At 42.9% G+C, this 11,161-nt stretch overlaps 1 protein-coding gene across 1 annotated transcript in view; it reads left to right on the forward strand.

Moving 5' to 3' along the window:
• LOC126191014 (ejaculatory bulb-specific protein 3-like) overlaps positions 1-2,337 on the forward strand; it is a 47,483-nt gene extending 45,146 nt beyond the window's left edge. Inside the window, exon 2 of the mRNA XM_049931705.1 lies at positions 1,521-2,337. Coding sequence (XP_049787662.1) covers positions 1,521-1,741 — 221 coding nt within the window. The 3' untranslated portion in view covers positions 1,742-2,337. The remainder of the gene's footprint in view (positions 1-1,520) is intronic.
• The last annotated feature ends 8,824 nt before the right edge of the window (positions 2,338-11,161 follow it).

Below are 11,161 nucleotides of genomic sequence, written 5' to 3' on the forward strand. Positions count from 1 at the left end.
GATGAACACTCACCATCGAGGACAACGTACTGGGTTCTATTACTTGAGAAGTCTTCGAGCCACTCACATACTTGGCAACCAATCCCACATGCTCGTACCTTAGTTAGGAGTCTGCAGTGGGGCACCGAGTCAAACGCTTTCCGGAAGTCAAGGAATATGGCATCCGTGTAATACCCTTCATCCATGGTTCGCAAGATATCATGTGAAAAAAGGGCGAGTTGCGTTTCGCAGGAGCGATGCTTTCTAAAGCCGTGCTGATGTATGGACAGCAACTTCTCTGTCTCAAGGAAATTCATTATATTCGAACTGAGAATATGTTCGAGAATCCTGCAACAAACCGATGTTAAGGATATTGGTCTGTAATTTTGAGGATCCGTCCTTCTGCCCTTCTTATATACAGGCGTCACCTGCGCTTTTTTCCAGTCGCTCGGGACTTTACGTTGGGCAAGAGATTCGCGATAAATGCAAGCTAAGTAAGGAGCCAATGCAGTAGAGTACTCTCTGTAAAACCGAATTGGAATCCCATCAGGACCTGGCGATTTATTTATTTTCAACCCACTCAGCTGCTTCGCAACCCCAGGGATGTCTATCACTATGTCCTACATACGGGAATCTGTACGAGACTCAAACGGCGGTATGTTTGTACGATCCTCCTGCGTGAGAGATTTCTCAAATGCTAAATTTAAAATTTCAGCTTTCGTTTTGCTGTCTTCCGTTGCCAGGCCAGACTGATCAGTGAGTGACTGGATGGAAGCCTTCGACCCGCTTACCTAGTTTACGTAAGATCTTGGATTTTCAGCAAGATCTTTTGCTAAGGTATGACGGTGGTAGTGATTGAATGCTTCGCCCATCGCTCTTTTTACAGCAGCACGAATCTCTACTAACTTTTGCCTGTCCTCATTCTCCCGATCTTTCTTGTACCGCGAGTACAACTGCCTTTGCTTCCTGAGCATTCTCCGAATTGCGCTGTTAAACTACGGTGGGTCTTTTCTGTCCGTAACCCACTTTTTCGGCACATACTTGTCCAATGCGTGATTTACAATGTGTTTAAAATTTGCCCATAATTCTTCCACGTCCATCGTACCGGAAGTAAATGAAGCCGATTCATTTACTAAGTGGGGTGCTAACAACTGCTTATCTGCTCTTTCTAGTAAGAATACTCTCCTAGCCTTCTTGACCGACTATTTAACTTTCGTAACCATAGTCGTAATGAGAACATCATGATCACTAATCCCTGTCTCAACACTGACACCGTCGATGAGGTCTGGTCTGCTTGGTTAACGAAGCTTACCAACCATGAAGACGCAACAAAAATGTTCCATTCTTTCATATAAATCTACCGGACTTACCAAACCACCCTCGTATTTTATTTAAATTTCACAAAATATTTGACCATTTTTTTCAGTTTTTTTTTCCAGAATGGAGAGCCCGCTCTCAATGGGTGCTATGGTAGATGACTAATGCGGTGTCAGGAATTTGTTTGCCCGCTTTGCTGACTGTGTTCTCACCCTTGCCCGCAGAGATGCTCCCAGACGCGCTGAAGTCGGACTGCTCCAAGTGCTCCGCGAAGCAGAAGGAGAACGTGCGCAAGGTGGTGGACTTCATGATGAAGCAGCGGGCGGCCGACTGGGCGCGCCTGTCGCGTAAGTACGACCCGGAGGGGCTGCACCAGAAGCGCATCGAGGCCAAGCTGAAGGAGCAGCAGCTGCAGCAGCAGCGCCAGCAGCAGCAGCGGCAGTGAGCAGAGACCTGCTGGAGTCCGCAGCCCTCGCATGTTATGGACGACCGACGTGCAGACGGCGTAGTGTGGACTCGGTGCGTGACACAAATTCCACCAGCGAAAAGAAGTTTCAGTGCCGCGCGACCAACACATCGAATCGTCGGACGCTGTTTACATACTATACTGGATTGTACCTCCTGCCACATCACACCACTTACATGTCAAGGGGGTGCTGCCTTAGCCAGCCTACCCGACGTGTTCAGTACAGCTACTGGACAAATATACGGGCTGGCTAACCTGGACGCGTTTGTGTTTGCCAGTGTCAGCCTTCAGAACTTCACACGCAAGAAGCGATTATTAACTTGTGCTGTACCTACCAGGATTCACCGATTTCCGTTCATTAAACGGTTGTCAGTGAGATCGCTTATTTAGCATATTAATAACATGAGCATCCATCGGCTGTCAGAGTGGCTACTCGTACCACTGCAAATAAAACAACGGCAAATTTCGAGACACTGATTGACATTCTTCTTTAGTAAATTTATATTTTCAATACAATGTTATGTAAATTTTTCTGTCTTTTGTAAATTTGTTTAAATACATCTAAATTATAAAAACTGCGCAGCACATTTTCTTTTTATCTTTTTACCATCTTATTTATTGCAACGTACGGGGGTTTATTGTACAATTATCGATATACTGAAAAATATCTATTGGTAGCCCGCATCTCGTGGTCGTGCGGTAGCGTTCTCGCTTCCCACGCCCGGGTTCCCGGGTTCGATTCCCGGCGGGGTCAGGGATTTTCTCTGCCTCGTGATGGCTGGGTGTTGTGTGCTGTCCTTAGGTTAGTTAGGTTTAAGTAAATCTAAGTTCTAGGGGACTGATGACCATAGATGTTAAGGCTCATAGTGCTCATAGCCATTTGAGCCATCTATTGGTAGTCTTAGTCGACCATGAGTTGCTATCTGACTTAAGTTGGCTCAGCCGGCCGGTGTGGCCGTGCGGTTAAAGGCGCTTCAGTCTGGAACCGCGTGACCGCTACGGTCGCAGGTTCGAATCCTGCCTCGGGCATGGATGTGTGTGATGTCCTTAGGTTAGTTAGGTTTAATTAGTTCTAAGTTCTAGGCGACTGATGATCTCAGAAGTTAAGTCGCATAGTGCTCAGAGCCATTTTTTTAAGTTGGCTCTGTTTAAACGCGCGGTTATGCCCCCAGTATCATTTGCATCGAAATTATCATTACACTCTAATTATTAAACAAAAATATGGTGATTGCTAACTACGAAATCAATAATGCGGTGATTAGCATATGATACCAAATTAAGATTTATTCAGAACGGGATGAGCAATATTTCTAGCAATCATGACAATACAATACACTCGCTAACCTAACTAGCCTATCATTGGCACAATGTATCCTCTTTTCCTAACTACTTGAGTCAACACTGAACCCGCAAGTGACTCTATTGCAGTTCTGCCTGAACGGACACAGACTCAGAGAGCTGCCAGTGAAAGACCTAGCGGAATACGAACTCATTTAGAACTACAGTGCCCTACTTTGGCTGATGATTGCTAATATCACCATAATTCTCCGTGATGATTACGACGGTCGGCCCACCCAACGTCGTGATGCCGTCTTTCCCGTGAGCGAGCTTGGCTTCAATCTCCAACGTGGACGTGGTTTGCGCCCGTAAACTCCTGTACGTAAGTGTTCAATTGCGGAGTCCGTCACTAGTCAATACTCAAGCTACTTGCACATATGGTAAGAGTAGTTGGTCGACTCAAGTGCGCGGCAGCAAAGGTACACTTCAGATTGCATATGGACACCACAAGTTACTACAAATCTGTTTCTCTCCTCAGAGGAACAGATAATGCTACGTGTGTGGAGTCGTATGCTCTACACTATTCAGACTTGGAGAGTAACCACTGGACTCGATGCCGGTAACTTCTCCAACCTACTTCTCTCCACGCTCTCCAAGCAGGGCAGCCAGACACCGCGACTGCTCTAGTCCACTACCGACCCCAGAGTTCCTTCAGAGTTTTTGCAGACCTGGCCGTTCTTCGCCGCATGGATACGTGCGCGTTGGTAGCCAATCACAGCACAGACTTCCATGTATCCATGTATCCATGCGCGTTTGTACCGCCAAACTTTTAACATGTATCTCTACGCGCTCTGCGCCAATCCCGTCACAGTCTTCCGCAAATTTTCCACTGTGGCGCGAAATCATCTTTCTCTCTTTCGCATATAGTTCCTTCTCGTTTCTTGTTGTGATGGCCCAGCCTCTCCGAACGTCTTTGGTTGTCTGAAGTGCCAGCCGACAAAGGGGTCCGGCCGCGGCCATCCCGTTAGTTTGACATGACACACACAACTTCCTTTTCTGTGTCCATTCTCTCCTATCGGTGGGCTAATTATCAATTATTATTCGGTGTATTAGTACTGATTTAGCATCATGTAAGGTGCAAAATCTGCTACCTTACATTAAGAACATGTATCTATATTGATCTGTTTCCGCCCGGCGGCTTAAACGACGGAGGCCGGGGTGCAGGCCAGCCTGGATGTGGTTTTTAGGCGGTTTTCCACATCCCAATAGGTGAATACCGGGCTGGTCCCCACGTCCCGCCTCAGTTACACGGCTCGCAGACATCTGAACACATTCGCACTATTCCATGGATTCCACTAGACACAGACAGTTGGGGTGCACTACTTCCGTCCCGGGGGGTACGGGGTGGTGGCAGGAAGGGCATCCAGCCACCCCTTAAATTAACCTTGCCAAATCCGATAAACCATGCCGACCCTGCGTCATTGCGGGACGAAGGCACAAGCAAAAGAAAGAAAGAATCTAAATTGATCTGTTTCACTTTGTAAGTTACGCGACCTAATTCCATCGTCTGATCTGCCCTTCTAACATTAGCCATCATGGCTTTGCTGTGATCGTATTGCGATAGGTTGAGAACAAGGGAAAACTACAGCCGTCATTTTTCCTGCGGGTATGCAGCTCTATTGGATGGATAAATTATGATGACATCCTCTTCGGTGTTATATTCCGGATGTAAAATAGTTCCATAGCTCCTCATTCGTATCTCGGCAACGGGAGGGTGGGGTTATTCAAGACGATGTCGTTATCAGGAAAAACAAAAGTGGCATTCTGCGGGTCGGAGCGTGGAATGTTAGATCCCTTAGTTGGGTGGGTAGGTTAGGTAATTTTTAAGGTAAATAGGTAAGTTGAGGTTAGATATAATGGGAATTAATGCGGTGGCAGAGAGAACAGTTCAGGTGAGTAGAGGGTTACAATCACAAAATAGGAATATTGCAGCGGTAGGCCTAATAATGAATAAAAGAAATACGTATGCATGTAATCTACCATGGACAGCGCCGTGAATGCATTATCGTAGCCAAGACACACGCTATACGAAAACTAGCTCCGCAGATGATTAGGAGCCTGAAAGAATGTTTGATGAGATACAAGAAATTATCCAGATTTTTAAGTGAGAATGTTTAAATGTGGTAGGTGACTGGAATTCGATAGCAGGAAAAGGAAGAGGAGGAGAATAGGTTGAGGGGAAAGGAATGAGAGGGGAAGATGGTTGGTAGAATTTTGCACAGAACATAACTGAATCATCGCTAGCGTTTGGTTTAAAAATCGCGGAAGAAAGCTGTATACGTGGAAGTGACCTGGAGACACAAGAATGTTTCAAGTAGAGTACTTAATGTAAGACGGAGATTTAGAAACCTAATTTTCAACTGCAAGGTTTTCTTTTTCAGAGACAGATGTGAACTCTGACTATAATTTCTAAACTGGCAACTGCAGACTAAAAATGAAGAAATTGCAGAAGTGTAAGATTTGAGGTATAGATAAGCTGAAAGAGACATGATAACAGTTTCAAACGAAGCATTAGGCCTCGATTGACTGAAACAGGGTTAAGGCAAAGGACAGAAGACAAATCTGTAGCCTATAGAGATAATACGTGAAGGCGGCAGAGGATCAAATAGGGAAAAGGCGAAGTCCAGTAGAAATCCTTTGCTAACGCATGAGAAGGTGAAACTTCCCTTTTCTATGTAAATAATGACAGTGCTGCAAAACTCTTACTTATTTGATTTTCAAACAGCTGAGCAAAACTAAACGTACTGAGATTGTTTTATCTTTACTTATTCTGATCATCACTAAACTGACACACAATATTTTAGCGCAGCGCAATCATACTTTCAATAATCCCTACAAAATAATAGCCCTGACTAATAATAACTTACACCTTTCATGAAACACTTACCTCACAAAAATCTCGTTACTCGAAATACTGCAATACAGCGAGCGCCAATACTGCCAGCTAAATAAAAGTTTCTAACTAGGGAAGGCATTAACTACTGATATGCATAGTTAGCAAATGAAAGATTTTGATAGAGAACAAACAATGTATTTACAGCTAAATAAAAGTTTCTAACTAGGGAAGGTATTAACTACTGATAGGCATAGTTAGTAAATGAAAGATTTTGAGAGAGAACAAACAATGTATTTACCTTAATAGTGTTCAAAAGTCATTTGTGACACCCAATTAAACAAATTTCCTTGTTCTGAAGAACACACGTCCAGATCGTCCGCTCATAGTAACCTCTCAAAACTCGGGCATCTCTCCCGCCATAACCAACACTGCTCTATCCACCACTGCTGGCGACTCACCTACAACTGCCCAGCGCTACGGGCTGTTCACATCCAAGTGTCCAACACTACACTAGCGAATATTCCAACAATGAGACCAACCAGCCACAGACTGCACACTGCGCAGTCGGCTACTTTCGTACAGAGCACAAAGTGGCGTCACCAACATAAAAACCTAAACAGCCTACTTACAAAGGGAAAGATAGATGCCGCCTACAGGAACTCAGATCAAACCAGTACTAAGCAAAGAAGGGGCAGTGTGGCGTTACCAACATAAAAACCTAAACAGCCTACTTACAAAGGGAAAGATAGATGCCGCCTACAGAAAAATTAGATAGACCGTTCATGAAAAGAAACGCTGTTGTACGAATATCAAGAACTCAGATCGCAAACCAGTACTAAGCAAAGAAGGGGCAGCTGAAAGGTGGAAGGAGTGCATAAAGAGCTTTACAAGGGAAATGAAGGTAATACTATAGAAAAGGAAGAGGTAGTGGATGAAGATGAGAGGTGTGATATTGCGAGAAGAATTTGACAGAGCACTGAAAGATATACTCATAAGTCTACAGAAGATCCCTGGAGTAGTGGCATTGCATAAGAATTACGGGGTTCGTTGATGAAGCCAGTCATGAAAAATATACCATCTGGAGTGTAAAATATGAGATATATTAAAAATCTAAATACACAATACTGATGATGCACAATAATATTCATTTTATAGGTCATTATGAAACGTTTTCAGCTTTCTAGACCATTCTAAGATATCTGTTTACAGCGGTACAAATATTGTTTCTCCGAAGATAGTTTATGGCATTTTACAAATGTATATCTATACAAAAAACACAACATAATGAACTTCACAGAAAAGCTATGGATAAATAATTCTTATTCAGTTTTTACTTTATATTCAAAGATTATGTACAGGCCAAAGACAGCGCAAAAGTGAATACTGGCACAACTACTGTGTTATACGGACGAATAACCAGTGAATGTGATGAGCATGTCAGAAAAGAGGAACAGAGGGGAGGAGGAGTCAACTGAATGTGAGGAACAATTATACTAGCTAAACAGATATATTATTTTACGATGAGAAAAATATTGACTGGCTGCTGCTACTTTAGTAAGGGTGAATAATGGAACTGTTTGGACTGTTAAGGACTAAGTCTGGATTCATTTTTTGTTTTTATTGATAGCCAGAATTTCGAGCAAAATTACTTTTCTGCCTTCAGTCCCTCCATGGCAATATCACATTTAATACTGTAACAATGATATTCTTTCAGAGCAAAAGTCCAGCAAAAGTGGAATCTTTCTTTTTCAGTCTCCAACTCCTTTCATGGCCAGTCAGTCTAGTAGACACAGGCCTACCTGACTGACCTACCCATAATTTGCCACGCTAATTGCAGTAAATCCAATGAACTCCACTCTTTTCTGAAGGTGGAGTCCTGTCTTTACTGTTGAACATAATTTGCGCAAAAGCATTCCTGGTATAAAAAGCGGGTGTATATTTCCTCGAGGTTGTTTTGCTGGGAAGTACTTGTCATGTCCTGCCTGCATATAGCATGGGACGGGGCATTCGTTATCAGTGTGATTTTGTGCCTACTGGTAATTAGACAGAATTGCTGTTATCCTCTGTCTCTTATTTCTACTAAGTATGTTATCAGTTACGGTAGGACTATAACCATTACTGTGTGCTATTTCTATATTTATTTTTAATTATATTCCTAAATCTAATTTGGATGTAGTACAGGTAGTTGGTGGTGCATCATGAACTGGGAAGCTGCGCGTTTGTGTGTAATAGTATGTAGGGAATTGGCAGGCATTGCATTGTCTATAGAAGTTGCTTACCTGTATATCTTAAAGAAATACTTCTGCTTGCTAATGTCAATGATAAGGTCCAGGGAGTTGACTAATTCTCCTCCCAACTCCATCGTAAATTCAACATTACTGCGGTGTGAATTTATATGTTGGAAAATTTTGTTTAATTGTCTGATGGTATATTATCGTGGAACATCAGTACGGTGTATTTAATATTTTAATACGAGTATATCTATGTAAGGACTTTCGCTCGGAACGGCGTTCTGATACCTCAGAGGGATTTTTTAAGTTCACTGGAACGAGTCGGCACCGATGATTTGAAATAGGCGTCACACACCAGTCAGTTGCAAATGGCACAAGGAATTAACATTTAGTGAAGGCTTATTAGAAACATTCCTTTTCAGATGTGTTTCTTATTTGTAGATTAAATCAATCCAGTGTTAAACAAGTCAGCGAGTAGCAGACAAATGTTATTTAAAGCATTTACTACACATCTAATTCCGTGTCTCATGTCACACCGCGTATTTGTTTTCCTTAACTCTTCGGGAAGTAGGAATTTTATGGTAACCCCCTGGGCCAGGAATGTCTTCATCGTCATTCATCGCTAAATGCTTTATTAATTAATACTAGACACACGTTCACAGAGAAGGTACAGTGCAACTATTTGAATTTTGTGGCTCTTGCTGTTGAAAACATGACGTCATAGTCACGTAGACTACCAACTTGGGCAGTATATATCGAGCAGAGCTTGGGAGCAAAGTAACGGAGGTAGTATCAAGTGTTTATATTAAATCTTGTGGTTTTATTTGTTCAAATCATAAGAAAATTATGTACTAAAAACCTGAATTTCAGAAAATGATTTCTCATTGTAAGTTTTATCACAAGTTTAGAGGTATTGAAACTCATGACTTTTATGGCTGAGGGGGGGAGGGGGGGGGGGATTGTATGGTTGAAGAGGTGCGTTCCGACTCCAAAAATTTTGTAAAGTGAGCACTGCTTTGTGTACTTCCAAGTGCCGACGAAATATTCAATAAATGATACTAAAACAGGCGAAATACCCTTACACTTCAAGAAAAATGTAACAATTCAAGTTCAAATAAAGGAAGTGCTGGTACTTGTGAATACTACTGAACCATCAGTATAAAAAGTCATGTCTGCAAAATACTGACTCGAATTATTTTCGACGAATGGAAAAACTGGTAGAGGCTGACATCGGGAAAGATCGGTGTGGGTTCCGCAAACATGAAGGAACATGTAAGTCCATACTGAACCTACGATTTATATTAGAAGACAGACTAACGAACTACGTTCATAGTATTTGTAGACGGGGAGGTGTCAGGGGTAAAATTCAGGTGGCCATAGATAGTACTAAAAGAATCGAATGATAAGAAAGGGAAGCAATGGTCGAGAAAAGAGTGAGACGGAGTTGTAGCCCATCCCCGATGTCGTTCGATCTATACATTTCACAAGCACTAAAAGAAACCAGGGAGAAGTTTGGAAAGGAAATTATAGTTCAGAGAGAAAAAATAAAAACATTGAGGTTTACCAGAGACTGTAGTTTTAGCAGCAGTACTGTGCAACGAAGCAGCAGTTTGAGTCATTAACATATTCGAGATAATTTGTGTAGTTACGAAACAATTCTTTGGTATATTGCCAGCTTTTTAAGGCAACGGAACATCTGTCGTACCACAGATCCAACGACCGTCTTCTGCCGCAGTAAGTACACATCAGGTGAAAGGAACGATCCTACGTCTTTGGGCAGCCGTTTCCACAACAAACAGACGAGTGTGTACAGCTGCCTATATATAAGCTGAATGAAACTTTCACTCTGCATTGGAGTGTACGCTGATATGAAACTTCCTGGCAAATTAGAACTGTGTGCCGGACAGATACTCGAATTCGGGAACTTTGCATTTTTCGGGTGCAAGAGTTTCAAGGAGTGAGCTACCCATGCATGACTCACGACCCAATCTCACAACTTTACTTCTGCTAGCACCTCCTCTCCTACTTTACAAACTTCACAGAAGCTCTCCTGCGAGACTCACAGAACTAGCACTCCTGGAAGAAAGGATATTGCGAAGTCATGGCTTAGCCACATCTTGGGGGATGTTTCCAGAATGAAATTTTCGCTCTGGAGCGGAGTATGCGCTGATATGAAACTTCTATGAAGCTTCTGCGAAGTTTGGAAGGTAGGAGACGAGGTACTGGCAGAAGTAAACCAGTGAAGACGGATCCTGAGTCCTGCTTGTGTAGCTCTGGCGGTGGAGCACTTACCAGCGAACGGTAAAGAGCTCGAGTTCGAGTCTCAGCCCTGCACACAGTTTTAATCTGCCTGGAAGTTTCATATCAGCGCACACTCCGCTGCAGAGTGAAAATTTCATTCTGGGAACATCACCCAGGCTGTGGCTAAGCCATGTCTCCGCAATATCTTTTCTTCCAGGAGTGCTAGTTCTGCAAGGTTCGCAGGAGAGCTGCTGTGAAGTTGGGAAGGTAGGAGACGATACTGGCAGAAGTAAAGCACTGAGGACGGATCCTGAGTCGTGCTCGGGTAGCTCAGATGGTAGAGCACTTATTCGCGACAGACAAAGGTCCCGAGTTCGAATCTCGGTCCGGTGTACAATTTTAATCTGCCAGAAGGTGTTATACGGGGTGTTCAAAAAGTCTCTCCGCAGTGCCGTATGATTGTTAGCCGTGCGTGCCGTATGCCGCACTGAATATACCGAAATGAAACTCAGTGAAATACAAGTCATTAATTTATTGAATATTCATTTTTATTTACAAATTTTCACATTAAATGTTGAAAGTGTCCTCCCTGTAGTTGAATACACAATTCAATTCGTCTAATCATATTTCCAAACACAAGCTGTAACATTTCTTCTGTAATGGAAGCAGTGAAAGTGGATATTGCAGTTTTAATTCATCGATGGATTTTGGTCGGTTTTTATAGACATTTGCTTTCGCTGCACCCCAAAAGAA

The sequence above is a fragment of the Schistocerca cancellata genome, chromosome 6 (assembly GCF_023864275.1).
Source record: "Schistocerca cancellata isolate TAMUIC-IGC-003103 chromosome 6, iqSchCanc2.1, whole genome shotgun sequence".
Classification (NCBI taxonomy): Eukaryota; Metazoa; Arthropoda; class Insecta; order Orthoptera; family Acrididae; genus Schistocerca; species Schistocerca cancellata.